The 19,064-nt window shown below is 45.6% G+C and overlaps 1 protein-coding gene across 2 annotated transcripts in view; it reads left to right on the forward strand.

Annotated features, from left to right (window-relative positions):
• Nucleotides 1-19,064, forward strand: part of MEI1 (meiotic double-stranded break formation protein 1) — a 79,023-nt gene that overhangs the window by 51,715 nt on the left and 8,244 nt on the right. Inside the window, exons 20-26 of one of the 2 annotated variants that reach the window (XM_060656217.3) lie at nucleotides 354-629; nucleotides 6,155-6,320; nucleotides 7,439-7,543; nucleotides 9,297-9,407; nucleotides 9,730-9,890; nucleotides 12,630-12,711; nucleotides 12,899-13,074. In XM_060656217.3, the coding sequence (XP_060512200.2) occupies nucleotides 354-629; nucleotides 6,155-6,320; nucleotides 7,439-7,543; nucleotides 9,297-9,407; nucleotides 9,730-9,890; nucleotides 12,630-12,711; nucleotides 12,899-13,074 (1,077 nt within the window). The remainder of the gene's footprint in view (nucleotides 1-353; nucleotides 630-6,154; nucleotides 6,321-7,438; nucleotides 7,544-9,296; nucleotides 9,408-9,729; nucleotides 9,891-12,629; nucleotides 12,712-12,898; nucleotides 13,075-19,064) is intronic. The other variant, XM_060656218.3, reaches the window with a different exon arrangement.

The raw sequence follows: 19,064 nt of genomic DNA on the forward strand, positions 1-19,064 counted from the left end.
GTGGGAGGTTGTCCTGTACATTGTAGGATATTTAGCGGCATACTTGCTCTCTCCCACTAGATGCCAGTAGCACTCCCTAAGTCAAGAAAATAAAAAAAATGTCTGTAGACATTTCCAAAACTGTCCTGGAAAACAAAATCACTCTCAGTTGAGAACCACTGTTACAAAGTAAGCACTGTGGGCTTCCTTCTCGCCGGAGAGCCCTGGGATGAGCCAGTGAAGATGTACTGGAGTACTGAGATGCCAAGTACATTTTTCCCAGTGATGTCTTGGCTGTGTTTGTTGGGCTGTATTGAGTCCTCTGCAAGATTTATTTAGTCCCTTTCTTTCATTCTTTCTTTCTTTGTCTCCAGGCTGTGGTCAGTGCCATCAGAAAATTTTTAGAGGGCATCCCGGACCTGAACCTGGTTTATATCCACCATCCCCTCCTGCTCAGGTTTTTCCTGTTGTATCCAGAGCTGATGAGTAGATTTGGGCACCGTGTCCTGGAACTTTGGTTCTCCTGGGAAGAGAGCAGCTATGAGGAGCTGGATGATGTCTCCTCTGCTGGGCAGTCCCCACTTCCTGCCAGCTTAGCAGCCCTGTTCTACATGCTCAGAAGTAGCCCCAGCATCCTGCTCATTTTGCTAGTACGTGACCATTTGCTCATTTCTGCTTTCAGAGATGGTGGGCCCTTTCTTTCTGGCAGTTGGTTTACTGAAGTCAGGAGGCAGCTGCATGCTTCTGCCTGTCTCTGGATTTATGGGTGTTTCCATGGGAGTGGGAGATTCTTTTGCTGGCAGGTGCCTGATTTCTTTAAATCCGTACCCCTTCTAAGTCTGATCAAGGTTTGCTCATTGAGAGACATGTCCCTCTTTACTCTTCAGGGGACAGATCTATGAAATGCTGACTTCAGTCACCATTCCCTCTCACCTCTCTGTCTTCTCTCAAGCAGATTGTGCTAACAAGGACTTAATGTCAAAGGAGACCCTTGAGGCATGTAGATGGAGATGTTTGATTATAGAGGGACATGGCCTCTTTTTTGCCATAATTCACAGGATAATGTTACATGTGCAACACACTCCCTCAGGCAAACCCAGAATTGTGAGAAACTCTAGTGCTTTTTCATGAATTAAGACATCCCTATAATTCCTATCAGGTATATCACATAAGTCGGCTGTCTGTCTTCTGCAGTTTCTAATACACTAGCTTTAGCTCCCTCTTTTCTTCTTTCGCTCAAGAAAGCACATTGGAAAATAAATTAATGGGAGTGACATTATTATAGAGGTAACTGCTGTAATTTATTATTTATTTCAAAAAGAAAATCATTTGCACCACTTTGTACTTAGTGAGTGATTTCTAGTGGCAGGTCCAAAACTGACTATAGCACGGCAGCATAGGAGACACTTCGTTTAAAACCACTGCCTTCAATTTCAGCTCACCTACTTACCTTTTCCTAGTCCAGGAAGACTGACACAGCCCACTAGGAAGAGTGGGGATTCCTTTGATGTTTGTAATCATCAACAAACATGATTCATTGGAATGTTTTTTATTGGATTGACTTTATTGAGGTGACTGTGGCGGAAATAGCACCTTCATGTTGTACACCTCACTTAGATACGTACATCTGTCCGTATTCACACACGCACGCATGCACACACTCCCCACTCGGAGTTACACCTTCACCTTCCATCCCTCAGATCTGTCATCTTGTGAGATCACATGTGTTGGCTTGATAGGGGCTGCATTCATGCTTTGGCTGAAATTTTTCCTTGGAGGAAGAAGAAAGGAGAAAGAATGGGTTAAAAATAAAGCATCAGTTCATAGGGGAGGAAAGCAAGAGGCGTTCTAGGGAAAGTAGTAATGGACAGAGCTAAGATACTGGGTTTTCTTTGTGAGATGAAGCATTCAGGGTCGGTTTCTCACATAGACTAGGTATTTATAAATATTTGCTGACCCATTGAATTAAGGGTCTGGACAGATCTAAGTCAGTCTCTCTCTCTCTCTCTCTCTCTCTCTCTCAAAAAAGCAACTCTTCTGAGAAAGATATTTATGGTATCTTATTTTTTTCTTTTTAAATAAATGAAAAAAAGATTTAGAGAGATTTGCCATAGTTCACAAAAGTTGAGATTGAAACCTGGATTTTGACTCCCTATCTGATGTTCTTCGAGTAAACTGAGCAAACTCTCAGAACAAAAGAGAAAACAACCCTGATCCAGTGTTCCAACTAAAGGGGGAGCTGTTTATCTAAGCAGTGGGGATACAGGGAAGAACTGGACCTAGTGCCTGCTGCACAGGCCAGGGAGAGAATCAGACACAACAGACCACTAATACCTGTTCTAACGCTATGGCAGTAAAGGTCAGGCAGAGTGCTTGGGTTGTAGGGAGGGCAGAAAAGTGTCATAAATGCTGATCTGCAAAGGATTTGACAAGAGAGAGTGCTGAGGGACGATCCTGCCAGGCCAGCCCAGCAGCACGGACGTGCTTACTGTAATTCAGGGCCAGTGGTGAGTGGTCTGGTGTGGTTTCGGTATGGACGGTATGTCACAGGAGTTGAGGCTGGAGAAGGATAGGGAGGAGCAGAATTTCAGAGGTCTTGAGTTTAGTTGTTCACTTTTTCTTTTATCATACATTTAAACACATTTCTTTTATCATACATTTTTATCATACATACATTGGTACTTATTAGGCAGTCATGTGCTGGTGAAGGCACTGGGGATACAAAGATAATTCCGATACAGTTGGTCCTTGCCCTTGAGGAAACCACAGATGCTTGTTTCATTCTCTCACCTTACAGGGACTTCCAAAGCATCATTGGAAGGAGAGAATCAAAGAATGGCGAGGCTAGAAAAAATCTCAGGTCAGGACAATGGGCTGTGGGAGTGGTAGGGGATTCTAAGCCCCTCTAGACTTACTCCTGGTTGTTCTCACTGGTCCCTGCCCTCCCAACCCTTTCCATATTCATGTTTTTCCTTTTACGGCCAACTCCTAGAAGTAGTTTTCTGCTTGCAAAATTGTCACTCTCCCTTATTCCTCCGTCTTCTGACTTCTGCCCCCATTGCTACTTGAAACCACTCTTACCAGGATCGTCAACAATATTCTTGTGGCTAATTACAGTGGACTTTTTGGTTCTCCTCTTACATGACCTGTTATTATTTGATGGTTGTCCACTTCCTTTTTATCGACACACGCTTGGTTTTGGAAATACTAGCTCTCTTAATTTTTCTCCTACCTCTCTTGGTGCTTCTCCCAGTCTCTTTTGTTGCTTTCTCTCTGGCTAGTCTTTGAAAATTGATGTTCCTCATGGCTTTGTCCTCAGCTTCCTTTTTACTCAGTGTCATCTTCCTGGGCTGTGTCAATAATTCACATGGCCTCCTACTATATGCTGATGACTCAAATCTCTGCCTCCATCTGTGACTCTCTCCTGAGCTCCAGACCCATAAAGTTAAGCATCTATTTGACATTTCTGTCTAAAATGGAGCTCATTATCTTCCTCACCCAAGTTTTTTCTCAGTGTGAGTCTTTCTAGGGTGAAGACTCTCCCTAGTTGAAGACTATCCTAGCCCACTAGCTTCAAGAAACATAAGTACTTAAAGGAAGCAAGCTTAAAAGAAAACGAATCTCAAGAGACCAAATCCTTAGAGAGACGCTGTCTCAGACAAGCTGGAGCAGGTGCCCCATCCTTTGTTGTTGTGCCTAGTTGTTGTCCTTGAATGTGAACCACCCTCACCACCCCTCCTTCCTGGGCAGAGAGGAGCCTTGTGCTTCACCAGGCCTAGAGCTCAACAGGAAAGATCTATCCTTAGGGCTGGATGATACATACAGATCCAGGAAGGTGAAAGCTTTTCTGAGCTTCAGTTTCCTCATATGTAAAATGGAGATAACATGTGGGGGCACCTGGGGAGCTCAGTTGGTTAAATGTCCGGCTTGGTTTCAGCTCAGGGGATGATCTCACAGTTCTTGAGTATGAGCCCCGCATTGGGCTCTGTGCTGACAGCATGGAGCCTGTTTGGGATTTCTCTCCCTCTCTCTCTGCCCCTCCCCAACTTGCGCGCTCTCTCTCTCTCTCTCTCTCTCTCTCTCTCAAAAAATAAATATATAAACATAATAAAAAATTTTTTTAATGGAGATAACGTGGATATATAGGAATAATATGTGGAAAGAATATGTAAAGGCACTCTTGCTATCCTGTACACAGTAGCCTATGATTCCCTGATCATTGACTTACTCTGAATCAGAGAGAGAATGTTAATCTAGAGCAGCTTATTGAATTGCTCAAGGTCATATAACTAGTAAGGGTCATGACTATGGAACCTAAAGTTAATGAGTTTTTCACTAAATTGGATCCTAGAAACATCAGTGGTGAAAAAGAATAGCAAGGAACAACTTTGCTATCTGTTTATATATACAATTCTTACCATTTCTTCCCAGCTTCTAGCCACAGGAGGGAAAAAGAGTCTAAAAATATGTTGTTGGTACCAATTTCTGGTTTTGATATGGGTAATTAGCAGCTGAAAACAAAGCTGCTAATTGCCACTCTTATCAATGGGTGGTCTTTCATGTAGGTTGTTTAAATGTGAAAAACAGTGATATCACAGAAGCTCTGTTTGTTCCCTCCTTGGCCACATCACCCTGGTTGATCCAGCTCCAGAAAAATCTGGACATCTCTGGGAGGAGAGACTGCAGAGTGGGCCCTGTTCCACCCAGAGCCTTCCCACTGACCCCCATAGTGGGGCGCACCCCTTCCCCTGGCATTCTCCACAGCCATTGGGGACTGAGTAGCCCTCTTCCTTTTGGACTTTAACATTTTAACTCAGGGTTCTGAGGGACCAACTGTCTATTAGGCAGCCACGTGCTGGGGGAGGACCAGGACCAGGACCAGGATCAGGTTTGGCCTTGGGCCCTGTGACCCTGGGCAAATCACACCCACTCTGGGCTTTAGCCTCATGCCCTGTAAAAATGGGTTGATATAAATGAATTGAGATTCCTTCTTGCCCTCCTATGCTGTGATCCTCTCCTTCCAGAGATGTTTTCTGAGTCCCTACAAGGTGACAAAGATGAAGCCAACCTCATCCCTGTTCTTCATTAACTCAGAGTATAGTAGACTTTATAGAGCCACTGCTGTCTTAATAGGCAAACTATGTAATATGCCTGTTACCTCATTTGAAAAATTAGGTTAACACCTACTTGGAAGAGTTATTATGAAGATACAGATAATATATAAATAAACATACAGCTACAGTTTTAACACATCACAGCACCTGACATTATCAATCCCTATTTGAGCAATTGTTGATTTATAGTTGTTTCTCTGGCAGCTGTGGAAGTTTGTGAAGAGCCAAGCCTAGATGCCCATGTGCCACCCAGTGATCAGCACATCTGGAGTTGTCTGGCTGGGTGCCCTGTAGCCATGTCTCTCTGTGTGTCAAGCTGTCCTCCCGAGAAAGGGAGTCTGTGTGTGACCCTGGATTCATAGCACCCAGCATGTTAGCCTGTCCAAAGGAATTGGCTTGTTTGAGCTGGTAGGTGCCAGGAGCTATCAGTAGAGTAGTCTCTGGTGTGGCTTCTGACTGGCTTTGTCTTTATCATATACTCATTAAAATAACTCTGAAAACAAATAAAAAGCAACGTCCTTTCCCACCTTCTGAACCCAAGGCCTTTATAGCTTGTGACAGAAATATAGCCAGATGCCATGGCAGAGAAGGGGCCTGACCTGGTCCTCGCTTCCCTTCCTCTACCCCGAATCTGTCCTAACCCATCCTTTCCCTGCCCTGTGACATCTCCATCCCCTACTCTCTTTTCCTCCCTTCACATCCTCTGTACTGAAGTAACCTCTTCTTGACCCTAAAACTTACATGTGTCAGAGACAGGGTTCCTGGAAAGTAGAAAGAGCTTTGGGCTTGGAGGTAGGAGATTAAATCTTAGCTATGCCATTTACTGGCTTATGTGACCTTTGGCACATCCAGTAATTTCTCCGAGTCTCTGTTTCTTCCTATTTAGGATGGACCTATTCAACAGATTGGTACATAATAGGTGCCAAGTAAGTAAATGCTTCCTTCCCTAGGTTTTGTGACACTACCATCCTGGGTCCTTCCTCAGCCCCTGTCTTCTCAACTGTCTGCCTGTCCCCAACTGTGATGTCCTCTGAGCTCTGGATTCCTTCTCTCCTGCCTAGGATCTCATCTATTCCAGCCCAGTGGACACAGCCCGCAAAGTACTGATTGTCCTAAGGACCTTTTTGAGGAGGAATGAGGATGTCCAAGTGGGTGGTCTCATCCGAGGCCACTTCCTGCTGATCCTACAGCATCTACTGGTGGAACATGGGGCCTCTCCCTCAGGAGGTCAGTCTGCAGCTGTGGGGGGCATTTTTTGACCTGAAGCTCGGTTAGGGGTGGGCATCTCTGCCCTGATGAGGTCTGCTCCAGGAGACAGAATCATAATTTTCTCTGAAAAAGAGAAGTCAGGCCAGTGTGGAATCAAGCTAAACTTTATCTCCTTCCTCTCATCAGAGAGTGAGCGCTCAACATATTTGGTGTGTGTGTGTGTGTGTGTGTGTGTGTGTGTGTATGGTGTGAGAGTGTTTATGTTTAATGTTGCTGTGTGTTTAGCATAGGTGGGTTTTTATGATGTATGCATGCATGTCCTCACCCTGTGAGTTTGTCATGTGCTCAGAGCTGTTTGTCACAAGAATGGTAGTCCCCAGTTGGGAAGAAGAAAGTGGGAAATATAGGGGAGGCCAGGGAGGCAGTGGGAGCCAGCAGGGGCTGGGAACGGGGTGGATCTGAAATGTGTTAGAAGCTGCCAGTGAAATCCAGAAGGATAGTTTCCAAATCTGGATTAGGACTCCTTGGAGTCCAGGAAGTTTGATGTTTGGTATGCTATGAAGACACTAAAAAGTTGAGATTGGTTTGTCTTTTCCTATTTTTAAAAAGTTGAATTTTTAAATGAAATTTCCAAGCAAGTAAGAGGAAGTGGGAGGAGAGCTGTGGTTCACTAGGTCCAGTGCTGACTGAGGATGGAAGTTTGGAGGTAGATTTAAGGGCATGTGGAAGAACTGAGTCCTTCCTCTTCAGGGAAGGATAAGCCACATCTAACTGAAGATAATGCTTAAGAGCCATGAGATTTCATGGAAACATAGCTGAAAAAACGTGGGCACTAAACTCAGGTTTGGGTTCAAGTTCTGACCCTGCCACTAACTGACTGTGGAAGCTTAGAGAAGTTACTCAGCCTCTCTGGGCCAAAATAGAAATAACTATCCCTATTTCACAAGGGGAACCAAGTGAAATATTGAATTTCTGGTACCCGACACAGAGTTGGCACTCAGTATGTCAGTTGCCCCTTTGCCCAAAGAAGGCAGGAAGTAGGGGTGAATCCCAACAAACATTTATAGTAGGGGATGTCTCTCTGACCTTGGGGTGATCTGAGTATCCTGACCAGCCCTCTTCCTTCTTCCTCACAGACTCGGGGAACCTACCGTTGCTACTGAGCCTCCTTTCTTTGGTGCAGCTGAAGAACAAATCAGAGCAAGAGCTGGACAGCATGGCCATGAAGCTCCTTCACCAAGGTGCCTGAGGGCCCAGGGCTGGGCCTCCTCCTTCATTCCGTCATTCACCTGTTTGAAAGAAGCTAGTGGGTCACTCTGTTCCCGTGGGTTTCCTGCTAGGGGATCTTTAGATCTTTTTTAGTTACACTCTGGGAGGGTTTAGAAAATGAAACAAAAACAAAACCACAACACTGTGTGACAGGCACAGCCCTGGAGTTGGGAACGCCTGGGTTTGTTCTCAGCCACTAGCTATGCCACCTTAGGCAGTCACCTAGCTTTAGGTTCCTCACAGGTAAAACAGTAGTACTTGGCTGATGCAGGGTTGAGATAAGGGATTGCTACATGTAGAATGCCATGCAATACTTGGCACACAGTAGGCCTCCAGTGGAGACTCTCTGTGGAGATTCACTTTTCCTGGCACAAGCTCAGTTCTCCACCCCACTCCACAACTGACTCAGGATCTGATGATTCAGTTCACAGTCCTCTAGGCCTCTTCCACCCATACCCAAACTTCATTAGGACTTTTCATTGTTCATTAATGCAGTTGCCACTTCATAAGCACCATCCTTAGAAAGGTTTCTTGCAGAAAGATTGAAATTACTAGGGAAAAAATGGCATTTCTTCAGTACTATGGACTGTCAGGCACTCTGGCCACAGAGGGGGTTGGTTCTTTCCCTGCCTGGATCCCAGGCCTGATAGACTTAAAAAGGGCCTCTAGGCCTGGTCTGACGCTGGTCACCCCAGCCTATCTGTCAGATCAAGGGTAACACTCAGCTGGGAGGGAAAACTGCATATGACAAAATCAAACCAGCTGTCAAAGGGCCTCGGGGGGGGGGGGGGGGCGGAGAGTAACAATCTGAAACATACATGTGAAATGTAATATACATTTATATATAATCCTTGAGTACTTTAATTTGAGAGCATTGCAGGTAGAGGACAGACTTGAGGAAGGGGGTTGCTTGTCTGATTGACCATAAGCCAATTAGAAGTCTGTGTGGCTGTGTGATGTGGCTGCCAAAACAGCGAATGGAGACCTAGGTAGGTTTCATATTGAGGCAATAGGGGCAGGGGAGCAGAGTGGTGAATCCTAGGAGGAAAGGGATAATGTTCTATAGATGTCTATTCTACAGTGTAGTAACTGTTCTGATGAGGGCTGGGGATCATGAAGAGGCATCTCATCTTGGTTTAAGTTACAGAGGGCTTCATGGAGGAAGTGAACTTTGAGCTGAATCTTGATTGCTGAATAGGTGTTAAGGAGTTAGCCAGATGAGGGCGAAAGAGAGGGTGAAAGAGAGAATATGGCAGGTTCAGGGAATTGCATGTTGATGGTGGTGGAGTCCTCTGGGAGAGTGGTGAATGCCCCATTGCTGGAAGATTTCAGAGGCTGGATCTTCTTCCTGCTAGGGGTGGCAAGCTGGCCTAGATGACCTCTGCAGACTCTCATCATGGAGTCTTTGCTGGCATGAATGCTGTTATGGGATGCCTTTTGATCACCTAAACTTGTGCAGTCTGTTCTAACATGCAGCTATGGGCTGCTTGCCTGAATTTTTTTTTCAGATGGAGAGTGTGAACATGCCTTCAGGTTTGGTACTGTGTTTCTTTTCATTGGCTGTTATTACCAGGGACACTTAGTTTGTGCTTGGTCCCTAAGACTGACAGACTGACATCTGAAATTAGCCAGAGGAAGGGCATTATCTGTGATAATTGTGAGTGCTGGTGCACATTAAAGCCATGGAGTGCTTAGGTGATGGGGTTCCTGGGGACTCTCTTGCAGTGAGCAAGCTGTGTGGGAAGTGCAGCCCCGCTGATGTGGATATCCTGCAGCCCTCCTTCAACTTCCTGTATTGGAGCCTTCATCAGACCACACCAAGCAGTCAGAAAAGAGGTACCGGGGCCCAGGCTGAGATAGCGAAGAGGAAGGGTGCTGGGCAGTGTCTGTGGCCATTGCTGCCCTTAGTTTTTTTTTTTTTTTCTCTTATGGAAATATATAGGGGGAGATGTCTGGACCAGATAGCCATAAGATCCTTTCTGGTTCTGATATCCTGTGGTTCTGGAATGAAGTTGAAACCCTTAGAACCTCAAGCTGAGTCTTTTGTTCATTCACCGTGTGTGCATGAGGTCCCCATCATGTGCTAACCATGATGCTGGTGCTGAGCAGGGTCTCCTGTGTAACTCATGTGGCTCTCACCCTGCCAAACTGTCTATAGCTGCCGCAGTGCTCCTTAGCAGCACGGCTCTGATAGAACTTCTGGAGAAGATTCTGGCTCTCACCTGGACAGAGGTGGACTCTCCCAGGACTGCACTCCTTTGCTCCGCCTGGCTGCTCGCCGCCTCCTTCTCTGCTCAGCAGCACGATGGCAGTCTGCAGGTTAGTCTCTAAGCCCTGTGGCTTTGGGGCATGGGGTGGCACACAGAGGAGTGACAAAATTCCTGAGTTCTGGTCTCAGCCCTGTGGCTTATTAGCTGAGTGACCTTGCTAAGGTATTTAACTGAGTAGCCTTGGCAAGGTATTTAAATCTCTGAGCTTCAGGGGCGCCTGGGTGGCTCAGTCGGTTGGGCGGCCGACTTCAGCTCAGGTCACCATCTCGCGGTCCGTGGGTTCGAGCCCCGCGTCGGGCTCTGGGCTGATGGCTCAGAGCCTGGAGCCTGCTTCCGATTCTGTGTCTCCCTCTCTCTCTGCCCCTCCCCCGTTCATGCTCTGTCTCTGTCTCAAAAATAAATAAAAGGTTAAAAAAAAAAAATTTAAATCTCTGAGCTTCAGTTTCCTTGCCTGCAAAATGGGGAAAAAACCAGGGTTGTCAGGTTGGTTTACATTAATTTATCACACATGGATCACCTACCTGCCAGGCTGTGTTCTAGGCACAGAGGAATAGGACGTAAATACAGCATGTACCCCACACTTCGGAAACTTATATTGTACTCTTTAAGCAAAGCCTTGAAAAGTAAGTACAACTGTACCAGGCAAAGATAGCGGGGAAAGGCATTCAAGGTAAAGAGAGCAGTATGAGCAAAGACGGGAAGCCGCACAAATTTAGGACATAGTGTACATGTTTGGAGACTGGTGAGTGACTGTGTGATTAGAATGTAGAGAGTGACTGTCAGATCGGACAGGAAGGCAGAAGCCAGCCTGTGGCCTTGTAGTACTGGATGGTAAGCTGTGAAATGCCAGACATGTATAAGCTGTTGTGATTTTTGGAGAAGGTAATGCTGGGAACAGGGGAGCAGTGGACACACCAACAGATCACCTCCCTTCCTCTCAGTCCCTACCTGCCCCCCCTATATAGGACCTTGTCATCATAGTGCCCTGAATGGGCTCCTTTGAGGGCTGCTCCACATTCTGGTGTCTCCTCTCTAAGCCTGGCTGCTCCTTATGGGTAGAAACATCTTCTAGCCTTGATGTATCTTCTCACTGTGCCTAGCCCTGTGCCAGTCTAGTGCCAGGCACACACTCATTTATGAAGCCATTTTTATTTTATTTTTTTTTTTAAATTTTTTAATGTTTATTTATTTTGAGAGAGAGAGAGAGAAAGCAAACGGGGAGGGACAGAGAGAGAGGGAGACTGAATTCCAAGCAGGTTCTGCACTGTCAGCATGGAGCACCATACAGGGCTTGAACTCATGAACCATGAGATCATGATCTGGGCTGAAATCAGGAGTCAGATGCTTAACTGACTGAGCCACCCAGGAGCCCCTGAAGCCATTTTTAGTTTGGCCTCTAAGGTAGCAGCAAGCTCTGATAGATCTATTCTATAACTGGTCTTCTGGTTGTTGTCCATGGCGTTGAGTTAGGACAGGAACCTTTTCTCCCTTTCTTGGGCCCACCCTTACCCCTGCAGTCACTTCCCTGGGTGGTAGCCTACACCGTGTGCCTGGCTCTGCCCTGGTCCTCAGCTCACACCCAGCCAATTACCTACTAACCACCTCCTCTCTAAGTCCTTCCCACTGCCTTAGCTCAGGCCTGATGGTTTGTCCTTACCACTAATGTGGCCTCTTCAGTCTCCTGGCCCCTGGCCTGTCCCCTCCTCCATATCTTCTGTCCCTGCAGCCAGTCTGTCTGCCCTCCAGAGCCCACACTCCTCCAGCAGCCTTTCTGTTCTCCACATGGCCACTGAGACCTTGCTCACCTGGCCCCTCGGCAGCCTAACTTACTGCCATTCCACCCTCCTTCTCTGTCCTTTGACCAACTGTTGGCTCTTCTGCAGATCAGCTCTGCTTTTTCACATCTTCATACCATTGATAGTTTGTTTCTGATTGATTGATTCATTGTTAATAGCCTTTATTTCTAAGAGAGTTTTAGGTGTACTGAAAAGTAGATAGCACAGAGTTCCCAAATAACTCCCACACAGTTTCCTCTATTACACTTTACATTGGTATGTTATTTCAATACCTTTGTACAAGTTGGTTCTTCTGCCCAGAACCTGCTGATCCACCAGCTAACAAGTATTTTTGAGGAACTGCTTTGTGTCAAACTGTGATGCATCCAAATAGAGAAGTAATTCCTGCCTCGAAGCAGCATGTGTGATGGGTGAGGAGAGCAGAGCCAGACTCAGCTTTGAACCTACCATTCCAGCTAACCCGTCAGTTTGGACGTTGCTTTAATTTTAAAGAGCACCTTCACCAATGCTGATCCTCAGCCATTCTTCACAATAGTTCTGGAGGGAGTGAAAGCAAGTGGCATATTCCCATTTCATACATGAAGAAAGTGAGGCAGGCGGGGAGAGGTGCAGTGACTTCCCTTTGGCCACAGGCTAGCTAGTAGCAGAGCCAGGATTTTGATTCTGGGCTGTCTGACTCTAGATCTAAGTTAGTTGGATGGTGGGCTGAGATGGAGACTGAATCACAGATGAGGCCGGGCAGGCTTCCTTCTGGAGGAGTTCCTTGACGATGGAGGAGATTTGGGGGAAGAAGTGTTCTCTGTGTACAGGCTTAATTCACCTCCTTACACTCCTGAATCTAGGACTGGTGGGCTCACAAGACTGTGTGGCCTCCTTTGTCCCTCTTGATGCAGTGGGTATGTGTGGGTGCATAGAAGAGATATTGGGACAGGTTATCATCTGCTCAAGCTGCCAGAATGTGGGAGTCACCCCTTCACCCCCTACCCTGCCAGGTTCACCAGACACTGTCCGTGGAACTGGACCAAGTATTGAAGGTCCTCAGCTTTCCGAAGAAAAAGGCTGCACTGCTCTCAGGTATGGCCCCAGGATCCTCGAGTAGGAGAAGATGAGCTTTTCCCTTAGACTGTGAGATGGGACCACCCCTCCCAGACTAGCTGATGGTCACCCCATTATTATCTACACTGTCTCCCCACTGTGACAGAGCTAGGTGGAAGGTAGGGAAAGAGGCGGGAACTGACTGGAAGGAGTTTCTTGCTTTCAGCTGCCATCTTATGCTTCTTGCGGACAGCCCTGCAACAAAGCTTCTCCTCTGCCCTTGTGGCCCTGGTGCCCTCAGGGGCCCAGCCACCACTGGCCCCTGAGGACACTGCCCTCGCTCCGCTGGGAACATCACAAGTGTTGTCCCTGGTCATCGGACTGCAGAACCTCTTGGTGCAGGTAAGGCCCTTGCCCAGTGGGACCCTGGCAGTGGAGTCTGCTTCTCCCAGAACAACAGTAGGGAGGAGTGGCTGCCTGTCAAGGACCTGGTATTTCCTCTAGGATTAGAGGGTGGATTGATTGGGACTTTTAAAGTTATAGTGACAGAAATGAAACACAAAATGGCTCATAACTGAGAAGGTCAGGGGTCATTACTGGCTTCAGGCACAGTTGGATCCCAGAGGCCCAGATAGTGTCATCAGAGCTCTGTCTCCATGTCTTGGTTCTGCATTTTTCTCTATTAGCTTTATTCTCATGGGATGGTAGAATGACCAACAGCAGCACCTGGCTTATATCCTTCCAGCAGCAAGAGACTTTCTGTTTCCCAGCAGTCCTCAGAACTGAGTCTCATTAGTCTGTCTTGGGTAATGTGCCAATCACTGTGGCTGGGCCATGGGATGCTCTGGCTGATGTGGCTTGAGTCAGTGCCCTCTCCCGGAGTCTGGGGCCATGCGGTCAGCTCTCTATTACCCTTGTAGACAGAATATGAAAGAGGGATAGTTCCACAAAAGAAAACTGTTTGCAGAAAAAGGAGGAGCGAATTTTGTGTAAGCCAAAACAGTAGATGTGTACCCCAGAGGGCTTTATGTTTCACAGCTTAGAGGACTTTTGGAGATTATTGTATTGTATTGTATTGTATTGTATTGCATTATTATTACTGTATGTATTTTAATTTACATCGAAATTAGTTAGCATATAGTGCAACAATGATTTCAGGAGTAGATTCCTTAATGCCCCTTACCCATTGAGCCCATCCCCCCTCCCACAATCCCTCCAGTAACCCTCTGTTCTCCATATTAAAGAGTCTCTTATGTTTTGTCCCCCTTCCTGTTTTTATATTATTTTTGTTTCCCTTCCTTTATGTTTATCAGTTCTGTGTCTTGAAGTACTCATGAGTGAAGTCGTATGATATTTGTCTTTCTCTAATTTCGCTTAGCATAATACCCTCTAGTTCCATCCACGTAGTTGCAAATGGCAAGATTTCATTCTTTTTGATAGCCGAGTGATACTCCAGTGTGTGTGTGTGCGTGTGTGTATAGACACATCTTCTTTATCCATTCATCCATTGATGGACATTTGGGCTCTTTCCATACTTTGGCTATTGTTGATAGTGCTGCTATAAACATTGGGGTGCGTGTGTCCCTTCGAAACAGCACCCCTGTATCCCGTGGATAAATGCCTAGTAGTGCAATTGCTGGGTCGTAGGGTAGGTCTATTTTTAGGTTTTTGAGGAACCTCCGTACTGGTTTCCAGAGTGACTGCACCAGCTTGCATTCCCACCAGCAATGCAAAAGAAATCCTCTTTCTCCGCATCCTCGCCAACATCTGTTGTTGCCCAAGTTGTTCATGTTAGCCATTCTGACAGGTGTAAGGTGGTATCTCACGGTGGTTTTGATTTGTATTTCCCTGATGATGAGTGATGTGGAGCATTTTTTCATGTGCCAGTTGGCCATCTGGATGTCTTCTTTGGAGAAGTGTCTATTCATGTCTTTTGCCCATTTCTTCACTGGATTATTTGTTTTTTGAGTGTTGAGTTTGATAAATTCTTTATAGATTTCAGATACTAACCCTTTATCTGATATATCATTTGCAAATATCTTCTCCCATCCCATCAGTTGCCTTTTAGTTTTGTTGATTGTTTCCTTCGCTGTGCAGAATCTTTTTATTTTGATGAGGTCCCAGTAGTTCATTTTTGCTTTTGTTTCCCTTGCCTCTGGAGACTTGTTGAGTTAGAAGTTGCTGCGGCCAAGATCAAAGAGGTTTTTGCCTGCCTTCTCCTTGAGGATTTTGATGGCTTCCTGTCTTACATTTAGGTCTTTCATCCATTTTGAGTTTATTTTTGTGTATGGTGTAAAAAGGTGGTCCAGGTTCATTCTTCTGCATGTCGCTGTCCAGTTTTCCCAACACCACTTGCTGAAGAGACTGTCTTTATTCCATTGGCTATTATTCTTTGCTGCTTTGACAAAGATTAGTTGGCCATACATTTGTGGGTCCATTTCTGGGTTCTTTATTCTGTTCCATTGATCTGAGTGTCTGTTTTTGTGCCATGGAGATCATTGTTTATCTAGCCATCACATACTGTGAAGGGTGGTGGGGCATGGAGGTATGTTAGATGCCTGCCTTTGAGGAGTTAACATTTGGTGGGGAACTGCTGTGTAGACAAGAAGTGATAACACAATGTGGTCAGTTCTGGGCTAAAGGGACACACTGCATTGTGGGGTACAGGGTGTAACTGATAGCCTAGTATAGGGTTAGTGCAAAGCTGGCTGTCAGAGAAGGTTTCCTGGTAGGGATGCTTGAGCTGAGCTGAAAAGACCAAGTGATTTGTCCTACATCCCTACGGGCAGGGGGGCATCAGAAACAGGATTGATCTTGATGGCAGCACCATTTTGTTCTCTGATATGGACTCATTCCCTGTTCCTGGCCTTGTAGCCTGTTTCCAACCCTTGATTCCCCAGAACTTTCTTTTAAGAGGCTTATTGTGTATTATTTTATTTTCTTTAAAAAAAATTTGTTTTAATGTTTATTTATTTTTGAGAGAGAGAGACAGAGCGTGAGCCAGGGAGGGGCAGAAAGAGGGGGAAACAGAATCCGAAGCAGGCTTCAGGCTCTGAGCTGTCAGCACAGAGCCCAATGCAGGGCTCAAACTCACGAACTGCAAGATCATAACCTGAACCGAAGTCGGGCACTTAACCGACTGAGCCACCCAGGCACCCCTATTGTGTATTATTTTCAAATATGAGCTGGTCACTGTAGAGTTACGGAAGCCCTGGATGTTTATGCTGTTTTTGTTAGACTTGGATTCTCTCTTCTTGCCCTTCGGAGCTTGTCTAAGAGAGATCCTTATGGTCTGATCTGAGGGGAAGTCATTCATAAGACAAGAGGAGGGAGGTTGGGGAGGGAGCCAGCAAATGAGTGAGGGGAGTTGCAGAGACTTCCTGGGGTGGGATGCGGGCCTTCATTTGAGTAGACACTACTTGGTGTCCAGATGATGACTGCACATGTATGATACGGCTGTTGATTGTGGGAGATCATGTTCAAGGACTGATCCCCACTGAGCCTGGGCACAGTATGGGGAAAGTTGAGAAATGTCAGGAGATAGAAGTTGCTGGCTCTGTGGTTGCCGAGATTTGTCCTGCCAGCACATCTCTGCACAAGGCTCTGTACCTTTAGCTGTCTCTGTTGTAACTTCCCATTTTCCTATCAGTCTTCCCGAGACTGTGAGCTCCTCAAAGGTAGGAACTGTGTCTGACTAATCTTTGTGTCTTGTTCCCCTTGTGGGTTCAAAACCAGATGAGAAATCAGGAATCAGATGAGAACCAAAACATCAGCTTTGTTTCTGGTAAACACTGTAGTAGAGTGTAGCTGGGACTTCAGGTCATACTGGGCTTATTTTTTTTTTTTTTTTTTGTCTCTACTTTTTCATATACAGCAGAGATTAAAGAATTTTACAGTGAACATTCATACACACACCACCTAGATTTTATTAACATTTTACTATACTTGCTTTATCATATCTATTCAAAAAGAGCTTTTAAACCACCGCCTTTCCCCCAGGCCAGACCAGGAGCCTATATGCAGGGAAATTATGTTTGCATTGTGGACACTTAGCCAGCTGGCCAAGACCTTAAGAGTTTAAGTTCATGAGAGCATGACCTTTAATACCTTGATCCTGTCTTGATGGCATAGTACATGTTAAGCTAGTATCTTACCTATTAGATTAATCTGTCCTTGGGTGAGGAGGAGCCAGTTAAATGTGGGAGGAAGGGCAAATGCTTTCTCTTCAATGTTTCTGAAAGGGCTGAAGTTCCTATTTTAACATTCAGAACATAGGGAAAAAATTATTCCCTTATACTCTATATCCAGCATGAAACCTGGCACTAAATTGGCATCCAGTGTTTGTTGAATGAATGAATGAATGAGGACACAGAAATGAATATGACATTAAGTACTCAGATTGTAGGAAGCACAATTACAATTAATGCCAAAATGACCTATTATTTGAATCAAGAAAATCTCTACAGAAGAGGTTACATTTGAACCAGGCCTTGAGTGATGGAAACCTTCCTTAAACTAGTGGCTTAACCACTAAGGGATCAGTGACTTCCTTTAGCACCATCACCATTCACTTTCCCTGCCCAGGGCCCAGGGCTGTGACACTCTCCTGTGGCTCTGGTGGTTTTTTTTTTTTTGGTTTTGTTTTGTTTTTTAAATCATGGTAAAATTAACATCACAAAATTAATCATTTTTAAGTTGCAATTCTGTGGCAGTGAGTACATTTACATTGTTGTACAAACACTACCACCTTCCATATGCAAAACTTTTTCATCTATCTTGTCGAACTAAAACTCTGTCCACAATAAACAGTAATTCTCCATTGTCCCCTCTCCCCAGCCCTTGACAGTCACCATTCTACTTTCTGTCTCTATTCAACTATTTGATTCTTCTAGGTAGCTCATTTAAGTACAATAATATAGTATTTGTCTCTCTGGAAGTTTTGGACTGTCCTCAGCAGTCCCTGGGAAGGGGAACCAACTGGAATAACTCATGAATTCTTCATGAGAGGCTACTGGGCCTGTGATTGTTGTAGGAAAGTGTGGTGAGGAGCCGCTCAGCCTCACAGTCACTGTCCCTGTTACTGCCTGATGAACAGGACCAAGGAGCCCCTTTCTCCTTTCTCTCACTGACACACTCCTGAGAAATTCCCTGGCCTCCTGCCTTCAGCCATAGTGACCTTTCTGTCACTGCCCTTAATCCAAGGAAGTATATGGAAGAATCATTTTGTTTCTGTGTCCTTCCCTCAGGGCTGGAGCTAAGCCTTCTTCAGACCTTCCATAGTTTTGTCATTTAAAAATGGTTCTTTATTTGTTCAATTATTCATACATTCAGCAAATATTAATCCCACAGCAATCCAAGAATAGAGGAGGTCTCTCTCTCTCTCCTGAGCTCCCAGAGTGGTTTATTCAGTCCTGTAATGAGGATTGTATTTATCATATTTTATTATATGGTCAGTGGTCTGAATTTCTGTCCTCTTGTAAAACTATGAATTTCTTTTAGGCAAAAACTTTTGCTGCTTGTGGGGGTTGCAGTCAGAGAAGGCCTCACAGAAAAGGTGACATTTGAATTCAGCCTTGAACAGTGTCTAGGCAGAGGTAGAGGGAAGGGCATTCCAGGCAGGGAGGACAGCATGAGCAAAAGTGCATAATATGGGGGCGCCTGGGTGGCTCAGTCAGTTGAGTGTCCGACTTCGGCCCAGGTCATGATCTCGCGGTCCGTGGGTTCGAGCCCCGCATCGGGCTCTGTGCTGACGGCTCGGAGCCCGGAGCCTGTTTCAGATTCTGTGTCTCCCTCTCTCTCAGACCCTCCCCTGTTCATGCTGTGTCTCTCTCTGTCTCAAAAATAAATAAACATTAAAAAAAATTAAAAAAAAAAAAAGAAAAGCTTTAAAAAAAAAGTGCATAATATGGAAGTGCATGGAGGAGGGAGAGGTTGAGGGGTGGCAAGAAGTAGAAGATGACCCTGAGGAGCTGGGCGGGGGCCAGACTAGTCAGTACCTTACGTGCCAGGCCAAGAGGTGCTGTGGGGAGCCATGAAGGGCTTCTATCAGACTGAGTTTTTGAAAGGTCACTGGCAACCACAGTAGGAAAGAGGGGTGGGAGGAGAAAGCCTGAAGGCAAGTGGACTGTTGAGCAAGAGATTGTTACAGTTACCCAAGTAAATGACACCGAGGCCCATGTCACACCCACTGAGATAGCTAAAATGAAAACGACAGATTATATCAAATGTTGGCAAGAATGTGGAGTAAGTGGAGTCCTCATACATAATTGGGGGTGGGAATGCAAAATGGTGCAGCTACTTTGGAAAACAGCCTGGAAGTACTTCAAAAAGCTAAACATAAAATTTCTGTATGCCCAACAGTGCTATTCCCAGGTATATGCCCAAGGAGATTG

This window comes from Panthera onca, chromosome B4, assembly GCF_046562875.1.
Source record: "Panthera onca isolate mPanOnc1 chromosome B4, mPanOnc1 haplotype 2, whole genome shotgun sequence".
In the NCBI taxonomy this organism is placed as follows: Eukaryota; Metazoa; Chordata; class Mammalia; order Carnivora; family Felidae; genus Panthera; species Panthera onca.